This window comes from Drosophila bipectinata, chromosome 4 (assembly GCF_030179905.1).
Source record: "Drosophila bipectinata strain 14024-0381.07 chromosome 4, DbipHiC1v2, whole genome shotgun sequence".
Taxonomy (NCBI): domain Eukaryota; kingdom Metazoa; phylum Arthropoda; class Insecta; order Diptera; family Drosophilidae; genus Drosophila; species Drosophila bipectinata.
In genome coordinates this window covers 17,877,735-17,899,916 of record NC_091740.1, presented here as the reverse complement: position 1 = coordinate 17,899,916, position 22,182 = coordinate 17,877,735, and the positions used below count along the sequence as shown (strand labels likewise).

The window sequence follows — 22,182 nt, the reverse complement described above, 5'->3', positions numbered from 1 at the left end:
GTACCGTCTTCAATCAATGGCCTGAGCACTGCAAAAATGTATCGCATAAACACCGCATGGGAATTGGAAATTCCGAATGGTACGAAGCAGAATTCGTATTGACCGCTTTGGGTGACGAATGCGGTTTCGAGAGATTTCCTGCACGGGAACATAGAAAAATCCGTTTTATAAGTCTAACGTTGTAAATATATTTTCCTTCCCTTGATCGTCAATCAAGGCTATAGGGAAATTATCACGAATAATCTTCTGATTCAATTTGCGGTAGTCGCAACAGAGTATTTTGGTACCATTCTTTTTTGCAACCAAACTATGGGTGAAGCGTGACAAATGATTTCTTCCTTCAGCCCATCGGTACGGTACGGTAAGCGCCTAGGTCTCTGATAGACTGGGATTTCATCATCATCTGTTTCAGGAGCAATTTCATTTCTACTGGGCTTGACTCTGGCTTTAATGGCTTGTAATTTTGAACTAATCCAACCACTGCTGATCTTATGTTGGTGCTCAAGTGAAGCAGATCTAAATCTGGAACAATGTTTTCAATGAAATTAGATGCCATTAATTGATAGAAAGTTTCTGTCAAGTCCGAAATTTTAGTGGAAGTCGGATCTACGGCCACATTTTGATTGAGACTATAATGAGTGAGATCTATGCCGTGGCTTGGACTATTTTTATCTCTACCTAAGGTGGAATCGGAGATATGGTCAAGAATGAACTGCGTGGAAAACGACTCTTTTTGCTCCAATTGTTGCGGTTGCCATATTAGGGGGTCACGCCACCCTTAAATTTTCAAAAAATCGATTTTTTTACTTAATTTAAAAGACTATGTTCTTACGCGTATTTTAAGACGTCCCCGAAGACAATATCTTGATAATTATGAAAGTTATGTTCATTTGAAGTCGGCACGGCAGGAGGGCACCTAAGACACTTCTTTTTCTTCTTTTGCGTTTTTCTCGAAACCACTTTTTTCAAGACGGTGGGCATGATAACTCAAAAACTGTTCAACCGATTGACTTGAAATTTGAAACACATCTTCTTACATAGATTTTCCACAGAGTGACGTAGGATTTTTTCGATCCAATGGATAGAAATTATTTATGCAATTTTTAGTACGAAATTTTTTGCCCAAAACATTGAGTCAAGTTTTGAAGTGCTCTCATTTGCGTAATTTTTTTTTTTTCTAAAACGGCTACGTCACTTTGTTCCGAATTTATCACTTTTAAAAAAAAAATTTTGTTTACTTGATTGAGATGAAAATTGACACGTGAATCATGCCCACCATCAAGGAGCACTCCGGAAAAACCCATGATCGCCGATGTTCATATCTCCGCCATTTTGAATTGAAAACAAGTTTTTTTTTAGAATTTATAAAGCTCATTAGTTGTATTAAATAGAAATAAAAGTGGAAAAATTCTATCTCAACTAGTTTAGTCACAAGAAATTCCTGAAAAACCGTCCCGTTTCCACGCGGTCAGGGTGGCGTAACCCCTTAAGGACATCGCTACCGATCACACCTTCATAAAGGGTATCATTGTCACGCACTACATGAAAGCACATGTCGACGTCAGCGTCATCGTCGCAACTGTGAATGAACCTAGAGTGTATATCTTCTTACCACCTATTCCCGTAAGCTCCTTAATATCAGGTTTGAGAATATGAGGATAAATGCGAGCTGTGTCGGAAATGGGACAAATATCGCTGGCAGAATCGAATAACGCCGTAATCTGGTCGTTGCCAATGCCAATATTTTTAATCGCTCTGTTAAAAGTTGACTGTGACAGCTGCTGAATGTTTGAGTTTTCATTTTTCACTTCCTTACGAGCTTCTTTGGTACCGCATTGATTTGCCTTGTGACCTATCTGATTGCATTTGAAACATTTTATACCTTCCTAACAATCCTTTGCAATATGATTGCTGCCGCCACACTTAAAGCAACGTCTGCCATCTTGGTTAGTTTGACTAAAGAACTGTCAAATTTTTGCTTTGGTTTAAACCCCTGACTCGCGCAAATCTTCTCGTAAACCTTAAGCTTCTCACGAAACTCCTTAAGATTGGACGCCTGGTAAAAACAACTTTTATTTTGCTTCGAATCTGGTATACCCTCCACTATGTATTCTATAATACTTTCTTCGTCCAACTTTGACTGATTTGCTAATGCGGTCATACTGTATAAGTATTCTAGCAAACTCTCTTTCTGCGTTTTTTTCCTATTTTCGAGGATCTTGTGCACCTGTTTTGCTGTAGGCTTCTCTCCAAATTCATTTTTTAGAGCTTCTTAATGCACTCAAATCATTTATTCCTGGTTGGCTACCCAAGAATAATTTTGCAGCTCCCTTTACCAACTGTCTGCCGTAAATGCATTTTTGAAGATCAGTCCATCCAACTGTAATAGAATTAAGCTCGAAGTCTAAAGAGTGGCTTTCATCAATATCTGGAGAACCATTTTCAGTAAATGCTGAAAGGGAATCTTCAATATCTCTCAGTGTGAACGCCATGGCTGAGGGTTGAGAATTAGAAGAATCTGGCTCTAAGACGTTAATTCTTTTAGTTTGTCTTTCAGCTCAGCAACAGAAACAGAACAGATCTCTTCAACATTCATATCTTCTACATTTACATAACTTATTTTATAATACTTTTCTCTTAGATTAATACAAATGAACAATTTAAATGGGAATAAAATATTGTTTACGTTACAATAAATTGTTTTGTTTCAACGTCGTTTTCACTCGCGCCTTCAATATCGTCTTCAACTCCAGTGACGTCACTTTGCCGCCTCGTCTCAATACCCCTCTCTGGATTTCTGCTCCGTCGTAATCTCCTCCAGATTTTACGTTTCCAAGTTCACCTCCTGGTCAACTTGTCGCTTTAGCCATTATTGTCGCTCTCTGCGACAACGGATCGTATAAACGCCTTTCGTCGTCTTCCGTTAGGAATTTACTGGTCGCCACAGAACAAATTTTGCTCTCACACTCGCAAACTGCTTAGTTTTGTAGCTTGTAGTTTTGTAGTTACAGAATTTCACAATACTTTGCAAAGCTTGGTGGAATTGCGCAATATGAAAATTCTCAGTTCTTCTGGATGGTTTTTTGTATCGTAATTTTTCAGTTTTATAAAATTTTATTTTCTCCGTTTAGTTTTAATTATTAAACTGCGATCGATGGATTTTTAGCACAAGAACTTGGTGGTTGTTTGGCCGCGTATCACACTCAAATTGGCATGTTTGTGGATTGTTTCCGGACGAGCCCCCAAAATTGTAGAGAAAGGCTTCCGTTGACTTCATTAAATTATTAGACACGATTTATTCTTCGATGAATACAGTTTAGTTTACTTAGTTAGCTTAAAGTTTACTTAACATTTTAAACATACTGGAGCTAAACACGATCTTCCTCTGCTGATGCTCAATCTCTACTCCTTCCCATTTTCCACGCTTTTTAACACTAAAGAAAAGTGTTATGGAACAGAACAACTTATCGATTATATAATAGGACTGCCAATCCTACATTCGGCTATTGTGACAATTCATTCGACCCGAATGAGGACGACCACAACTTCATATATTCGGCGACAGTGTTTGTTTTATTTGAACCTTTATCATCTCCTACTGTTTATGAAAAGTGGAATGTATTATGGTTTTTATTATAGTTTTATGCATTTATTTTCATTATTTAGCGGGTTTACAATGTTTTAAGCGGGGTTGCTATCAGCGAGCGGTTGCGGTTAATGTCAACAAGAGAATGCGGCCGGCTTGCAAAACGTGCAGAAAAAGAACTGAAAAACGATCGCGTGATGTTCTAATACTAACGCATTGCACTGCAATTTCGGCTATGCGTGTGAGCTTAAAGCTCCCAAACGGTAAACAAGACAATGATGTGCGCGAAAATAGGTGCGATAATAAGAAATTAATTAACAAGTAAAGAAGCAAATGTAAGACTACTTAAATGCAAAATAAAGACGAACTATTTCTCAACATACCGGCCCCCCTGAACGACGGTTCAGTTCAAAGGAAGCACAGCAATTTTCGTAATAGGGCGCTTGTAGATTCCCTTGGGGGTTTTAACGGTGACCACTCGGACCCTCTGATCCTGGCCAGGATGAACTTCGGTGACTCGTCCTAGAATCCACTTGCTTGACGGTTGATTGGGCTCCTTCAGCACAACCAGTGTGTCCACGTCAACATTTGGAGCATCTTGATGCCATTTCGTGCGAGGTTGAAGCGTGCTGAGATACTCGAGATTTCAACGTTTCCAGAAACCTTGAACCTTGGCCTGTAGTTGTCTCCAGCGCTGCAGTCTGTTGATGTTTACATTCAGGAAAGATGGTTCTGGTACCGAAGTGAGAGGCTGACCTGTTAGAAAATGAGAAGGAGTTAGCGGGTTAAGACTGTGATCGCTAGGTGCGTATAAAGGGCGAGAGTTCAGAAGCCCTTCAATCTGAATTAACAGGGTCGAATACTCCTCGAATGTCAAGGCACTGCTGCCAATGACTCGTTTTAAATGCAGCTTTATGGATCTCACACCAGTCTCCCAAATGCCTCCGAAATGGGGAGCAGATGGCGGAATGAAATGCCAATTAATCTCGTGGCTGGCCATGAAGCTTGAAATTTCTTCATCTTGACTTTGAGCTATTGCCATTCGTTGCATTTCAGCTAAATCTCTTTTGGCTCCATTGAAAATCGTTCCATTGTCCGAGTATAAATCCGATATAGGTCCACGTCGAGACCAAAAGCGTTTGAAAGCGGCTATAAAGGCGGATGTCGTCAAATCGCTGACCAATTCTATGTGAATCGCTTTTGTAGATAGGCAGACAAAGATCGCAAACCAAGCTTTGCCAAATCTTGGTGTCCGGCCTGTCGATGTTTTGATTGACACAGGTCCAGCATAATCCAATCCAGTGTGCAGGAAACAACGGGCGGGTTGAACTCGAAACTCCGGTAAATCAGCCATAAGTTGAGAACTCGTGTGTCTTCGCTGCAGAAAGCAAGTTCTGCAATTGAATACAGTTTTGCGGACGAGGTTCCGAGCTCCTAGAATCCAATACCTTTGGCGTAGACTATGAAACGTGTATTCGACTCCAGCGTGTAACAATGCAGCATGTTGATAGCGAACTAGCAGACCAGCTATTGGAGATTCCTTAGGAAGGAGAATGGGATGTTTTGCGTCATAAGTAGCTATAGAATTATCGATGCGATCACCAACACGCATTACTCTCTGCTCGTCTAAAAAGGGTGTGTAGCGAATCAACTTCGATTTCTTCGACAATGGCTGTCCGGTAGTTAACTGCTTGTACTCCACGTTGAAGAACTCCTCTTGAGCGTGCGTAAAGATCTTAGCTCGTGCATATTGTAGCTCCCACGCCGATAGGAATGGTGAAAGTCGATTCCTCTCACGAAGACGATGAACGAAGCGAAGGCAGTAGCTGACTATCCTTAATAAACGGGACCATGAGGAGGATTTGTTGATCATACAAGATAGCGAATTTCCGTCGTTGGAAATGTGTAGATTAACTTTCGTTTCAGCCTTCATCTCTAGGCAGGCCTCTTCTTCTGTCGACAGAACAAACTTAGCTTTAACAGGTGGCCAAGCTGAACGTAACTGAGATAGCCAAGGTGGTCCATTCCACCATATTTGATGATCCACGAGGTCCTTTGGCAGTACTCCTCGCGATGCGCAGTCTGCGGGATTATCACCACTTCGAATATGTTGCCAGCAGCTGCGTGGGCAAACCTCTAGAATTTCAGCAGTGCGGTTGAAAACATAGGTGTTCCAAGTCCTAGGCGGAGAAGTTAGCCAATGCAGGACTATTTCAGAGTCTGACCAACAATTGATTCTGGAAATAGGAACAGTTAATGATTGCTTGACCAGATAAATCAGTTTAGAGAGTAAATGAGCTGCGTTTAACTCTAGTCGCGGAATAGAGATAGGCTTAATAGGGGCTACGCGAGTTTTAGCCATAATCAGTTTGACAGCATATCCATTGACTTCGACGCGGCTATAGATGACGGCAGCAGTTCCATTTCTTGATGTGGTGCAGATATGTAGCGAGGAGCTCGACAAGTTTCCAATAAATGCATTTCCGATACAAACTGTTGCCACCGTGTACATAATTGCTGCGGTAGTACTTCATTCCAATCGACAGAACTTAGCCAACTATCTTGAAATAGGATCTTCAGAAAAACAACAGTTGGCGAAAGCAAACCCAGCGGGTCGTAGATCTTGGCTAGTTCTGAAAGCAATATGCGTTTAGTAAGAGCAGTCGTAAATGCGGGGGTTTCTAATTTGAAGAAAATATAGTCCGGTTTTGGTTCCCAACACAATCCCAGGACTTTAACAAATCGAAATGAGCGGTCTTCCTCTAAATCCTCTGGTGGATACTCACAAATCTCCTTAGGCAACGACTTTAAAAGGGCGTAACAGTTTGAGCTCCACTTTCGCAATTTGAATTGAGCTTCGCTAAGAAGCAGAATCAATTCATCTTTGAGTGCAATGAGATTCTTGATGTTGTCGCATCCAGTAGGACTATCATCTAGGTACGCGTCTCTGTTGAGCACGACAGCAGCGGTGGGATACAATTCGGCATAGTCATTCGAGAGCTATTTAAGAACTCGAACTGCAATAAACGGCGATGAAGCTAATCCATATGTTACTGTCAACAGTCGATAATGATCCAGCGTAGCGTTTTCATCCTTCCTCCAAACTATGCGTTGGTACTGTGTATGTTCGTCCGACACCAAAATGCCTCTGAACATCATCTCGATGTCTGCACAAAATACATAACGATGCTGACGAAATCGAAGGCATACTCCAATTAACTCCCTTTGAATAGGCGGTCCTATATGCAGTCGCGAATTAAGAGAATGACCCGTGGAATCCTTTCCAGAGCCGTCAAATACCACTCGGCAACGTGTGGTAGTACTATCTGGCTTAAAAACTGCATGGTGTGCCAAATAGTTGTAGCGTGCGGGATCCTCACCGCCTGCAGCAGCCGGAATCAATTCCATATGTCCTCGATTTAAATAATCATCCATGAAATCCACATATTGTTGTTTGAGTGCGGGGAATCTTCTAAATTTCCTTTCCAAAGCGGCGAAGCGGTTTAAAGCCTGTGGCAAAGTGGAGCCAATTGGCGTGCGGGGCTCCTTGAATGGTTATTGAACAATATAAACACCATCTTCTCTACGAGCATGTGTTTTCAGAAAATGTTGTTCGGCGGGATCACTGGCGTCTATCGTTGTTTTACTCGGATGCACTTGTTCCATGTCCATAAATGAGCGAACTAAGGAATCCAAATCTTCATAAGCGTGATGAAGTTGTGCGTGCGTAGATGCTTCGTTACAATCAGTATAGCTGCCTTTAATAACCCAACCAAAATTAGTATGCAGTGCGATGGGGTATTCGATAACAAACTCTCGGCGATGTCCAGTATATAAGTTCCACAGCTGATCAGCGCCTAAGATAACGTCGATTTTGCCCGGAGATCCAAACGTCGGGTCAGCTAGCGGTAGGCTGCGAATCTTGGTCCAAATAGTTGCATTTGATTTGACCTGCTGAGCTGGAATCGTAGAAGTTAGAGAACTCATAATTAGACAAGAGACTTCTAATGATGCAGTCGTGGTTCTTGAGAGTAAGGTGAAGCTAGCGCGACCTCGGCTAACACCAGCCGGGTTAGCACCTAAACCAACTACCGAAATGCGGGCATGCGTGCGAGGAATTCCGATCCTTTGGATAAAGGACTCAGATACCATGGTTATTGTTGATCCAGTATCGAGCAATAACCTACATGAGGTCTCGTTTCCCCATGTGTCAATTACATTGGCGACAACAGTTGGCAGTAGGGCTGGATTGTTGGCCCTCTCCAAAATATGATGGCTAACAGCGGCAGTATTCGTATCAGCGGCAGTCGAGTGCGCAGGTGCCACAGGAACCGATCTTGCTTCAATCGGGTGTACTAACGTGTGATGCTTAGCGTTGCACTGACGGCAAGTGTTCGATGAATTACAATCCCTGACTTGATGCGATCGACTCAAGCCGTTGAAGCATAATTTTGTATCCTTGGCGAAGGTGCGGCGGCTGACTACATCCAGTGCCTTGAATTCATTGCATGAATATATAGAACATATAGAATATATATATAGAATATGTCCTTGGCAATATATACATTCGCGAGACGACTGAGTGGATCCACTGGCATGAAAGGCGGCTTGGCGGCGTCTACTCTGGGCTGGTCTTGAGGGTTGCATTGCGGGTAAATCCTGACAAGACTCCAAAGTATCACAATGAGCGAAAAGAAAGGCGAACAGATCATCTATGGTGACGTCTTCAGTGGCCGATACACTGCAGCTGGCCCAAGCTTGTTTAATTTCTGAACCTAACTTTGACAGCAAAATATGAATGAGCCATACATCGCGGCTGTCACAGTTCAGCGCATGTAAGCCTCGAATGCATTCGTCGGCCGAGTCAATTACCTTGCGTAATTCTGCAATATTCGAATTGTTAGCGGTTGGCAACGATAAAAAATTCTGAACAAACGATCGAGCGATGAGCGTCCTTTTATTATAACGATTTAATTTTTCCCATGCGGCTTGGTAATTATCATTACAGACGGCAATATGTTTAATTAGGGTCAGTGCTTCTCTCTCCAGATATGATTTGAGATAATGAAACTTTTGGCACTTGGAGAGCTTTTCTCTTTATTTACTGAGCTTAAGAACAAATCACTAAACTGGCTCCAATCCTCATATTTACCAGAAAATGTGGGAATCCGAATTTTCTCAAAACTTAAATCAGCAGTTCCCGATGAAGTATGAATTTTCTCCAAAAGGTTGTTTTGTCCCTCAAATAGGCGTTCCACTGTACTTGAAAGTAGAATGTTCGACTGGTCCTGTCCATGATCTTGACCTCAAACGCTCCAGCTTGAATTGCAATGTTTCCACATTTTCACATCTTTGTGAAAACTCCACAGCACTGTTGAGGGTGCGCGTTATTTACCCCTTGCAGGCACCACGTTGTTGAATCGTTCTATGCATTATCGCGTTCATAACGAAAAAGCGGTAAATTTGTCTCTAATGTTCACAAAAGTAAATGCACAAATAAACGCGGGTATCCGGCTCGAACGGACCAAAATTTGTTATGTTTATGAATAGTGGACTGTATTATGGTTTTTATTATAGTTTTATGCATTTATTTTCACTATTTAGCGGGTTTACAATGTTTTAAGCGGGGTTGCTATCAGCGAGCGGTTGCGGTTAATGTCAACAAGAGAATGCGGCCGGCTTGCAAAACGTGCAGAAAAAGAACTGAAAAACGATCGCGTGATGTTCTAATACTAACGCATTGCACTGCAATTTCGGCTATGCGTGTGAGCTTAAAGCTCCCAAATGGTAAACAAGACAATGATGTGCGCGAAAATAGGTGCGATAATAAGAAATTAATTAACAAGTAAAGAAGCAAATGTAAGACTACTTAAACGCAAAATAAAGACGAACTATTTCTGAACACCTACTTTTTCGACAAGGTATCGACCATGTCTCAACTTACGGGTCACCAACTTACAACTGCACCAAACTGCGTTCTTTTAATAGCTACTAAATCTCCGAGTTTGTACTCAGACTCTGGCTTTCTTGATTTGTTGAGTGACTTGCGCTTCTCGTCCTGAATCTTGGCGATGTTCTCCTTAGCTTCCTCTCGAATCATCTCCTTCTCTTCCTGTAACTCATTTAGGAAATCTTCCTCTAACAGCTTTTCTAACTCTTTATCGTACTTGGCCTTCATATTGATCCCAGTAAGAATCTTGAATCTAGCTATCTTGGTACTTCTAGGTGGAGAGGAATTAATAAACTGTTGAACCTTGCCTACATGCTTATACCAAGCTTTCGGGTCTTCCGCACAAAGTTTTGTCTATATAGTGATGACAATTCTATTGATACGCTCTACTTGACCGTTGCCACGTGGCACTCCTGTGGCTACCAAAAAATGCTGAATATTGTGATCCTAACAGTATTTCTGAAAAACATTGGCTGTGAATGCCGTTCCACGATCCGTGATTATACGACTTGAGTTACCAAAAACTTCAGCCTGCCTTTCCATTTTATCGACTACTTCGTCAGCGCCAGTACTCTTAGTAGGGTAAAGCCACACAAATTCAGAGAAAGCGTCGACTACTACTAAAACATGATTGTATTGTTTTTTTGTCATGTCCATGGGGCCAATGTGGTCAATATGATAGGTCTGTAACGGCTCGTCTGCCTTGTTTATTGCGTTTACGAATCCCTCTTTTTTCCCATACTTAGCCTCGCCAACTATGCACTCTAAAAAGGACTTCACTATAGTTTGAGCCTCCTTCTCTAAGTCTGGGATGTAATAATCGCGCTGAACCAAGTCAATTGTCAATTGGCATGTTTCATCCTTATGCCTGAACGATGCTCTATTATGTACTCAAAGTCTTGTAAAAACATGGCCCAACGAGATACCTTCCGCAAGGTCATAGCAAACGCATTGCAGTCAGTGACGATCTTAGTTTTTCACCCCAGCAAGTAGATTCTCCACTTCTTTAGAGCTTGTAATATGGCGAGTACTTCTAGCTCATAAGAAGGATATTTCTCCTCGGCATCTGTTGTCTTGCGGCTCATGTACTCTACCGGGTGGAATTATTGATCAGCTGAATAGTTTTGAAGAAGGACTGCTCCATATCCGTACATGCTTGCATCACAAGGGACTTCTGTTGCACTCTATGGATCGAAGAACTTCAGTACAGGCGAACTTGTCAGGGATACTTTTAATTGCTTAAACGATGCTAACTCTTCCTCACCCATCTTAAAGGAAGTGCCCTTTCTAAGCAAGTTCGGACTGTCAAATTGTGGCTTTGGTTTAAAGCCCTGACTCGCGCAAATCTTCTCGTAAACCTTAAGCTTCTCACGAAACTCCTTAAGATTGGACGCCTGGTATAAACAACTTTTATTTTGCTTCGAATCTGGTATACCCTCCACGATGTTTTCTATAATACTTTCTTCGTCCAACTTTGACTGATTTGCTAATGCGGTCATACTGTAGAAGTATTCTAGCAAACTCTCTTTCTGCGTTTTCTTCCTATTTTCGAGGATCTTGTGCACCTGTTTTGCTGTAGGCTTCTCTCCAAACTCATTTTTAAGAGCTTTTTTTAATGCATCCAAATCATTTATTCCTGGTTGGCTACCCAAGAATAATTTTGCAGCTCCCTTTACCAACTGTCTGCCGTAAATGCATTTTTGAAGATCAGTCCACCCAACTGTAATAGAATTAAGCTCGAAGTCTGAAGAGTGGCTTTCATCAATATCTGGAGAACCATTTTCAGTAAATGCTGAAAGGGAATCTTCAATATCTCTCAGTGTGAACGCCATGGCTGAGGGTTGAGAATTAGAAGAATCTGGCTCTAAGACGTTAATTCTTTTAGTTTGTCTTTCAGCTCAGCAACAGAAACAGAACAGATCTCTTCAACATTCATATCTTCTACATTTACATAACTTATTTTATAATACTTTTCTCTTAGATTAATACAAATGAACAATTTAAATGGGAATAAAATATTTTTTACGTTACAATAAATTGTTTTGTTTAACCTCAAATTTGTGGTATCAATTAACAAATGCTTGTATGCCCTTATACTTGGAACCGTCTGCTGCCTCTCGTCTTTTGTTACTCATCTCTGATATTTGCCACTGCTTTGCAAATTCGTCTCTGGTAAATCGTTGAACTAAAAGCTGCCACCGTTGTCTTCTCTGATGACTGCTTCTCAAACTGCTTTTTGAACTGTTTTTGAACGTCGTTTTCATTCGCGCCTTCAATATCGTCTTCAACTCCAGTGACGTCACTTTGCCGCCTCGTCTCAATACCCCTCTCTTGATTTCTGCTCCGTCGTAATCTCCTCCAGATTTTACGTCTCCAAGTTCTCCTCCTGGTCAACTTGTCGTTTAGCCATTATTTACGCTCTCTGAGACAACGGATCGTATAAACGCCTTTCGTCGTCTTCCGTTAGGAATTTACTTTTCGCCACAGAACAAATTTTGCTCTCACACTCGCAAACTGCTTAGTTTTGTAGTTTGTAGCTTTGTAGTTACAGAATTACACAATACATCGCAAAACTTCGTGGAATTGCGCAATATTCAAATTCTTAGTTCTTCTGGATGGTTTTTTGTCTCGTAATTTTTTCAGTTTTATAACATTTTGTTTTCTCCGTGTATTTTTAATTATTAAACTGCGATCGATGGATTTTTAGCACAAAAACTCGATGGTGGTTTGGCCGCGTATCACACTCAAATTGGCACGTTTGGGATTGTTCCCGGACGAGCCCCCAAAATTGTAGAGAAAGGCTTCCGTTGACTTCATTAAGTTATTAGACACGATTTATTCTTTGATTAATACAGTTTAGTTTAGTTAGTTAGTTTACAGTTTACTTAACATTTTAAATATACTGGAGATACACATGACCTTCCTCTGCTGATGCTCAATCTCTACTTCTTCCCATTTTCCACGCTTTTTACCAATAAAGAAAAGTGTTATGGAAAAGAGGAACTTATCGGTAATATAATAGGACTGCCAATATACATATATATCCTACATATATATATTTTATAGGGTCGGAGATGTTTCCTTCACTGCGTTGCACACTTGATCAAAATTATAATACCCTCTGCAAGGGTATAAAAACAATCCGCTTATTTATTGTCATAATGCCGGTTAATTTTCGCCGGGTCAACTAGTTTGGGCCTTGCCACATTGTTCGCCTTTACCACTTAGGCTCCCATGTTCCCCGCAGTATTTTGCATGTGTGCCCGTGCTCGGGATGCTGCCGATCTGCACGGCCTGGTCTTGGGTCTAGACCTCCATCGAAGGGTCTGCTGCTCCTTCTCCACGGTTTCGATACCGGCTTTCTCGCATCTGAGGCACCCTGGCTTGGGCATGATGCCTGTCGCGTATGCTCCTTTGGAACACTTCTGACCACAATGGATATTCTTTAATCTGTTTATCAGGTATGGTTACATCGCGGGAATATGCCTCTTGTTCTTTTCCGTCACCCATGATAGCAGCTCGTTCACTATCGTGCCCAGCTGCGGCAGGCATTCTTCGCTTATTGCCGGCGGGCTGCCAGCCCTTATTTTCTTCGGGGGAGCCGCCCTCTGGTCCTTGTCCGGGCTAAGCATTTCCCGTGGCCTCTTTGGCGTATCCTTCTCTACCGCTGCTGGGCCGCCGGTGACTGCTAAACTTCCAGCCTGGGGCGCAAATAGCGGCGAGCGACGCATTTTATTGCTCTTTCTGAACGGGTCTCCGTTTTGGCACTCTTTGCATCTTCTGCACTTGTAATATTCGTTTCCAGGGCGGCCAAGTGAGGCACCGCCTTGTCAGGTTGCATTGGAATGCACTGCGTTGCATCGGTGCGCCTAGAATTTCCTCTTGGCGGGAGCGATGGGAGTTATACCGCTCCTGCTCGGTCGCCTGAGCCCCTTTTGTGAGCGTAACGTATCGCTTGTCGCAGTTACGTGAATCATAATCGAATGGGGCACGAGGTGAACGTAATTAACAAAGATATCTGCAACGAAGGAACCGATCAGTTTCATAGTTAGTTTTCATAGTTAAGAAATAAAATTTAGTTATTTTTAGTTAAAATTAGTTATAAAATTTTATATTTTTTATTTTTTTACTTTTTTTATTTGTTTTTGTTTTAAAGATGTAGTTTAAAAAAATGAACTAGTTTCAATTGTCCTAGTCTGAATCAAAATTATTTTCTGAGTCAGAATCTGAATTGAGGAAAAGCTTTTTATTAATGGATCTGACGATACTAACAATATGTGCAAAAGAAATTCCATTGTATTTTTGCAAGAGGATCTACGTATTTACGAGGCATACGCTCAAGCACAAATTTCTCAAATCTTTGTTTCGGGCTTTCAAGGCTTTTTCCGACATCATTCTGATCGAAAGAGGTACATTTTCAATAATATCTGCCCGTGAATCAAAATTGTGTACAATTGTGTATCCAATTTACTATCCTCATCCAGAAGAACCTAATATTTGGTTAACCAACCCGCATTCTTGTGGTCGAAACACTTCTTATACATACCTATATGATTTTTCCATTATTTTTTTAAAACGAATTTTACAAAAATGTTCGTTAGTGCTATGTCATGATGGACGAACCCTTTCCCGCCTACTCGTTGGATTAAAACATGAACAATATCGTACCAGACAAAAACCAATGTGGAGAATGGAACTCCCTAAAAAAGTCCGGAAATGGGGTCACTGAAGAAGCTCCCTAGAGAGGGATGGAGAAGATAGAGAAGCTCCCTATAGAGGGGCAACATCTGGAGGCGGGACGCACCGGTGCGGAGGAGGATGCCAAGGTATCTTCTTTCAAAGCAGGGCTAGCCATGAGGCCACCGAACGGCGTGGAGAGGAAGACTGCAAGGTCAACCTCTGAACCAACCAGAAAAGGCGGGAGTGAAGCTAGAGTCGAAAAAACTGGCTGGGTCAGATCATGCCAAGGAGACCGCGCAAATCGCTAAAACGCAGATTTCTACGAAGTGACGAAGGGAAGAACCCTCATTGGAGTCCTGGACAAGGGATCCAAAGATGGGCTCATCCCCAAGGACCTTTGGCGACGAGTGGTTAACGTGCTGCATGGGCGCTTCGTGGAGGAGATGCTACAGAGCGGAGGACCCCCCCCAGAATGCGAAAACGCAGGAAACCTACAAGCGAATGGTAGCATCGCATAGAGAGATCTACCACCTGGTCAAACCTGGTGGCGGTTGACTGGGAAGAGATCCCAAGTATGCTTATGCTGACGATGCTTAGAATGTGCAATCCGACGCTTCCCATTGCACATTGGGATGAAATGCCTTTATTTTCGCCAAAACCTAATAAGTTCGTATATAAATAATGTTGCAATTATTTTAAGCTAAGAAATGCCCCTAGTCATAGAAAATATTTAATTTGTATTTTATTGTGCAGCCCTCGTCTTCCACCAGCTGTTCAAAGTCAGCTGTTCTTGCCACGTGGTGCATGCAAGCTTGCTGATTAGTGAAGTTCCTAAATTCTCGTATATGAACGGAAAATATTTCGCATGGTATGTAGAAAATATTTGTATAAGTGTTTAATTATATGTGCTTTTGTATTGTCATGTTTTTAAGGTAATACGTGAACACTAGTTTTTTTGATTCTAACCTAAAAATATTTGTGTTGCGTGGAGTATATCTAGCAAAACACAACAGGATTCAAATAACAACTTATGTGGTAGTATGAGTTACTATGTGTATATTCAGATAGCACTTAAATAATTTGCGGCAATTTGCGGGGGTGTTAAATATTTCAACAGATTCAAGCAAGGTTGCTATTCGTCGAGGTGACCTACTAGAAGTTTGGCTGGATAAAAATCGCAATGTCAACGCTACTTTTGACTGGGTTTGCGTCGAAGTAAAGCCAAATGATTTTCCGGAAAACGATTTGGAGGTGATTAAAAACAAAATAAAAAACTATATTGTTCAAATTAAGAGACTACTGAACAAAGCGCACAGAAATATTCGTTGTTTCAAAGAAGAAAATACTAGCTGGCTTGCATCGGAGCTAATATTTTATTCAAAAGAGGATTGTAGTCATAATCTTGGTGAACGACCTCGGGTCTCTTATGACCAAGGAAGTTTACGGCATAAAAGTAGACTTGCTTCCGAACTTGCAAAGGAAAATTCAACACTTCTACTTGTTGAAGCAGCTGCTATGTCTGCTAAGAAGGCCAAAAATACGGATATATCTCACATATTAAAAACGACAATAAATAGTCCCGACAGTTCAAAATTAAGGCAACAACTTTCATTGAAAGAGCCTATACCATTATTACCTGATGAGGCCCTAGCATTTACTATAGAAAACTCGTTTTCCAAGCAGCAATAGTCAAAACTTAACAGCTTAACAGTCAAAAGTTCAAGCCTAAACCAAATTCTTATTAGTACGTAGTTAATCCTCTCCACGCATGGATTAGGTTTTTGGAATTCGTTCTCAACATCTCATATCGTGTTAGTATTCAAAAGTGGCGAATTAGTACGGACTCTGACAATAAAATAATGATGGTACGCAAGAAGGACATTGAGCGAAAGCTTTGGTCTGAAATGGGGTTACATATTAACAAACCAAGTCAGAATGCTTCTAGAAATCGCAACGATGGCAATACGGCACGAAGAGCATTTTCGGATGTTAAATTATTTGCCTCAATATTAGAACTGGATGAAGAGCTTTTAAACAAACTACATATCATTTTAATATTTTTATCATGCGAATATGACGTTTGTTTTAATAAGTTTAAGAAATTTTGTGAAGAAACGCTTCGTTTGCATTTAATTAAATATCCGTGGTATCCAATGACCGCTACGGTCCACAAAATTTTAGTTCATGGTCCAGAAATAATTAAATCATCTGTACTTCCTGTTGGTTGCTTAGGCGAAAACGCATCTGAGGCTCGCAACAAATATTACAAGCGCGATAGGATTTTGCAAGCCAGGAAAAATAGCCACAATGTAACAGACGTATTTCATCGAGCTTTGGATTCTTCTGATCCTTACTTATCAAGCATCGCTCAAAAAATGAGCTCAAAATCACACCCATTGCCAAGTGAAGTTATTGCACTTTTAGTTCCTCCAAAACCGGAAGATGCAGCCCAAGTATATAGTGTTGAAGACGAGTTTGAAAGTATACTATATTTTGATCTTGATTTAGAAGAAGAACGCTTAAATTAATACAAGTTTATATACATATTTTTAAGTTTTCGTTAATTAAGATATGTTATAATATGCAAAAATATTAAAATATAAAAATTTTCTAACAATTGTGGATAAAAAATAAGGAAGAGAAAAGTATAACTAATATGAAAGTGTAATTAATATGAATTTTATAAATACTGCAGTTCAATTATGTAGGAGGCAAGGTTGTAGTGTTAAAATCCGAAATTCAAAAATAATATAAGCAGCAAATTCTCCAAATTTCAACTTTCTAACTTTAATATTACGGTTATGGCCAAAATAAAGACATTTCATCCCAATGTGCACTGGCTGGAGAGTCGCCAAGGTCGAGAGGCGGTAGGACTACGGAGGCAAGTCATCCTTATGCTCAACGAGGAGACCTGGAAAGGTCGGAGCACCGGATTAAGAATGAATTCGAGCATGTGACGGTCCGTATTTATAAATCTGATGCGAAGAGCAAACCAGTTGGAATCGAGCTGGAAGCAGACGCACAAGAGCCAGACTTGGGGGAGCCGACCGAAGAGGGGCACCCGGAGGGAATGTCAGATGAGGAGAAGGACATCCTGGAAGGGTACACCTCAGGGAGAGCGACTTGGCAAGGGCACTTAATGGAGTCGGAATGGAGGAGGACTCTCTGTTGAGCTCCGAGACGGAGGCAGAAGTTACTGTGGAGGAGAATCGTAAGATGTCCCTAATAATCTTACAGATGAACTTCCACCACAGTAAAGCGGCGTCAGCTGCCCTCCTACTCCACCTCGCCGAGAGTGGAGCTGATGTGGCCATGATCCAGGAACCCTGGATCCTTGGAGACAGGATTCTTACGTCTTGCGTGGGTTGGGGGCGTCGGATTATAGGCTCTGCAAAGCCCTGTTGTATCGGCTTTGCAGAGCCTACTCCAAGCCTAAAAGGCGAGCCTGCATCCTCGCAAAAATGAACCTTAACGTCTTTTTGCTACCCATTTTCAGTAATGAAGGCCACGTAGCCGCAGCCATAGAGAGCCCAAAGAGTCCTCCATCAAAACCGTTTGATGTTTTGTTAATACATTCCCACTAATTTTATTTAAATCATAGAACTTTAAAAAAATTATTAAATGCCACATAAAGTGGTCAAAAACCCTATAGTGCAGTGGGGGGCAAAAGGCACATATGTTTAAATTTTGAGTGTGTGCGTAGCAGAGAAAAACAATCAAAGCATTTACTGAGCGAAAAAAAATTAGTATTTTTTTTCATTTTTCGTTAACTCAAATGGAATGGTCACTAAAATAGTGTATTTTATTTTAAAGAAAGCTTTTCTAGAAACAATTCTTAAACAAATGAAAAACTTCGCTTATATTTTCTATAGACAAAGCTTGTTTCAACCCAATTTCTGAGAACATTTTTCTCAGTGAAAACATTTTGGTTTTTAAGTTTGGGCTGTCAAATACAGGTGGCGCATAACGGAATGAGCTCGGTCTACATAAGGCATTCTAAAGACACCTTCCAACATGGCTTCTCAAAGCATTTGGAATGGAGGTTTTTTATGACTTCGGTTTCGGGTATGGTTCGCTATTCGGTTCCTTCAATTCTTTCCCGCTTTGTACTTTTTACAGTTAACTTTTTGTTCTACTTTTTGATGTCTTCGCACACAAGTGCATATGCGTAGACAGGATTTTTGTATACGTGTACCATTCGTTATTTTTTATTTTCTTTGGCATTTTTCGTATTTCTATTGCTCATAAATTTTTTGCGTGTAAACGTCATTTAATTAGAGGAGCAGAGCAGAGGTAAGTGAAGTGCGTTTAAAAAAAAAAAATTGTTTAATCAAGCTAAGTCAAGGAATTCAAAGCGCTGAACGAAGTGTTATTTAGTAAGTATAAATCATTCATTATTTACTCGTATATACAATCTAACTAACCTTTTTTTTATAGGTGCCACTAAAGAGGATAGTCAAAATGAGCGAACGTATACAGCAGCCATTAGAAAAGCATTTAAAATCCAAAAAGGGCGAATATACAAAAACCAAGAAAGGAAAGCTAACTTCGGGGGAACCGAAGTTGATACACCCAGTGGCGGATTTAAGGAAAAAGGCCCAGTGGGCAAAATTTTTTCTGGGCCCCTGTCACCCCCTGTCACCCCCTGTCACGTTTAATATCGACACCGTAATATGGGAAAAAATTACCCCCCCATTGCCGGAAATAACCGTAAATTACAAGGTAAGGAATGATCGCAATCGGATTTTTTGCGTCTACCTCGTTAGCACCCCTTTCGATCAACTCCAAATTTGACCGAAAATATCAAAAATTGCCGAAAATACGCTGGGGGGGCCCCTCTTCTAGAATTGCACCCAAAAGTTATTTGATTTTATATTTTTTTTGACCCAGTGGGTAAGCGCGCCTTTGCCCACCTGTTAAATCCGCTACTGGATATACCCTTGCACTTAAAACCGGATACATATCGCAAACATCGGATATAGTTGGCCGATCCTTATGAGAATAGGATAATGTAACCCAATTTATTATAATAAAACATCTAAAAAAAAGTTCCAAACTTCTATCTTCAAAAATATCAAAGTTGGTATTTCTACCAAAAACCATTTCCGATCGTTTAGTTATATGGCAGCTATAAGATATAGTTGGCCGATCGCTATGAAATTTGGTAGGTCGGATTAACTGACCAAAAATATAATCTGTACTAAGTTCCAGCTTTCTATTTTCAAAAACACGAAAGTTGGGTTATTTCCGATCGTTCAGTTATATGGCAGCCATAAGATATAGTCGGCCGATGAAATGAAATTTGGCATGTCATATTATTTGGCCAAGAAGAGGTCTAACTTTAAAAACACAAAAGTTATACCAAAAGTTATAAGATATAGTCGGCCGATGAAATGAAATTTAGCTTGTCATATTATATTGCCAAAAAGAGCTGTCACGTAAAATTTGAACTCTCTAACTCTAAAAACACAAAAGTTATACCATTTCCGATCAATCAGTTATATGGCAGCTATAGGATATAGTCGGCCGATCCGGCCGTTCCGACTTATATACTGCGTGAAAAGGAAAGAATGGTGTGTGCAAAGTTTCAAGACGATAGCTTTAAAACTGAGAGACTAGTTTGCGTAGAAACAGACAGACGGACAGACAGACGGACAGACGGACATGCTCATATCAAGTCAGGAGGTGATCCTGATCAAGAACATATATACTTTATAGGTTTGAAGATTTCTCATTCACTGCGTTGCACACTTTTGACCAAAATTATAATATAATTATATTAACATAGAAAATAAAGATGTAAATAATGTAAATAAGTAGTTTTAAGTATATAAAAGTTATTAAATAAGAAGACGAATCCATTATCAAAGTCCTCGACTGGACACTCGGCGCGTTTTCACCGAACATTTAAAAAATTTTATTCTTTTTCAAAATCGCATCCCTCACCGGCTTGATCTGTGGTATCTCGATCACCACCTTAATCTTTCAGCTCCATGGCTTTTTCATCATCACAATCATCATCCTATTCTGTGGTAATCCCCTTCTCAGGCATTGTGTCTTATAATAAAAGCATTAGCTTTATCAAATTTAGCTTTATTATAATAGGCATTTTTTCCATTTTTTGCTTACTTGGTCAATATCAACAACAGTTTCATTTTCGACAACAGGTACGAGACCAAATGGCCTTGCTTTTTTGCCAATAAGGATTTCTAAAGGGCTAACTTTAGTCACTCTTTTGGGCGTACAATTAAGAGCCAGTTGAATTTCACAAAGTGCATCCTGCCATGACGTCTCACCTGTCTCAACCGTCGTTAGCATAGATTCTAGAGTACTCATAACTCGCTTTACTTGGCCATTGGCTCGACTAGCGCCCGTGGCGCGGAATGCTGTTCTAGAAAAACTACGTCCCTGATCTGCAATCAAACGAGAAGGGACACCGAACAATGATATTAGCGACTTTAAAGCCTTAATACAACTCTCTGTATCCAGTCTCACTGTATGGTACCAAGAGATAAACTCCGTGAACGCGTCTATTGACACGATTATATATTCCTTCTGATCATTTTTACCACTTAGCTTTCCTGTAAGGTCCATGTGGACTGTATGCCAAATTTGCCAAGGGATGTATTACGGCCCACCTAAACGGCTTGGAGATAATGGGGAAACAACCAGTTTTCCTATTTGTTTGAATTTTTGTATATAGTGTTCCTGCCCTTAATTCATACGTTTTGGCCAAATCCTCAGCAAGATCATTGTTACGCAATTTAGAAACATTTCTTTTTCATTCTTTCACCTGGTCTACCCTGAATATCAAACTCAAAAGATTGCAATCAAAAGATTGTTAGTTCTGCTTTTATGCGAGAGGCTTAGAGCGAATTGCAGTCAGTAAACACGACGAAATGTCGACCCTGTAGGTATTGGCGAAAATGCTTAATAACATTGTAAGCTGCAAGTGTTTCCAGTTCGTATGAATGGTAACGCGATTCCGCTCTGTTACTAAAGTCCGTCCATTCGTCCGCTTAATAAAGTAGGTCCGTCCGTTCGTCCGATTACTAAAGTATTCGATAACTCGTGGCTTGGGTTCGATTCTATGCAATAAAATTGCACCATAGCCATCAGCCCTCGCATCTGTATGGAGTTCAATAGGGAATTGGGGATCGAAGATAGTCAGAACAGGTTCACTAGTCAGGATACGAATGTATTTTCCCAGGATTCGGTCGACTTTCACCGGCTCTAACTTCGAAACCTAAATATTCGACACAAGATTTTAGAATGGAACATTTCTTTCTGTTGAAAGAAAATCCTGGTTCGGCTAGTGTTTTGCAGGGTGATTTTTAATCTCTCAAAAGCTTCTTCATTTGTACGTGCGACTATCATTACATCGTCCATATAAACAATGGCATATTTATAAGCCAGATCACCTAAGGCACGAATAATAGCACTTTGGAATACGGAAGGCGCATTTTTAAGCCCAAAAGACATAGCCAAGTATTCGTATATTGTCCTCCTGGAGTTTCAAAAGCCGTCCGTTCAATAGAGTTTGCATGTATTGGGATCCTAGCCCAAAAACCTAGCCCCACTCAACCTAGCTATCTGGTCAGATATAAGTGGCAACGGGTATTTGTCGGAAACAGTATTGGCATTAAGCTCCCGATAGTCAACACAGAGACGGTCTGTACTATTTTTCTTTCGGACAAGTAACATCGGACTCGCAAAGGAAGAGGAACTGGGTCTTATTATGCTCGCATTTAACAACTCTTGAATAGAATCTCACGCGGCTCTGTGGAATACCGTTTATGAACGAATTTGAAAATTTGTGTGCAAATCGGTATCAACATCGGCCAGGTCTGGAGTGCATTCGGAGACTACGACAGGTAATACAGACTTTTCTACTAAACAAAGTAAGCGCGCTTGATGTAATTGTCATGCCGATGCCCTGGCTCAAAATTTCGCGACCAATCAAAGC

General features: G+C 40.7%; 1 protein-coding gene across 1 annotated transcript; it reads right to left on the bottom strand.

Moving 5' to 3' along the window:
* Nucleotides 1–3,989: 3,989 nt before the first annotated feature.
* On the bottom strand, nucleotides 3,990–9,764 carry LOC138926923 (uncharacterized). Its single transcript, XM_070282538.1, has 8 exons — nucleotides 9,546–9,764; nucleotides 7,774–8,080; nucleotides 7,355–7,545; nucleotides 6,641–7,132; nucleotides 6,373–6,586; nucleotides 4,438–5,806; nucleotides 4,257–4,342; nucleotides 3,990–4,183 (listed from the first exon to the last, which is right to left on the bottom strand). The coding sequence occupies exons 1-8, from the start codon at nucleotides 9,762–9,764 to the stop codon at nucleotides 3,990–3,992; spliced, it is 3,072 nt and encodes a 1,023-aa protein (XP_070138639.1).
* Nucleotides 9,765–22,182: the final 12,418 nt, after the last annotated feature.

Excerpts from the sequence above, each read along its gene's own strand:
- LOC138926923 (XM_070282538.1), bottom strand. The coding sequence starts at position 9,764 with ATGAAGGCCAAGTACGATAAAGAGTTAGAAAAGCTGTTAGAGGAAGAT. Across the intron at positions 6,587-6,640 it reads ATCATTATCGACTGTTGACA|CTCTCGAATGACTATGCCGA; the intron begins GTAACATATGGA and ends GTTCTTAAATAG. Across the intron at positions 4,184-4,256 it reads GGAGACAACTACAGGCCAAG|ATGCTCCAAATGTTGACGTG; the intron begins GTTCAAGGTTTC and ends AATGGCATCAAG.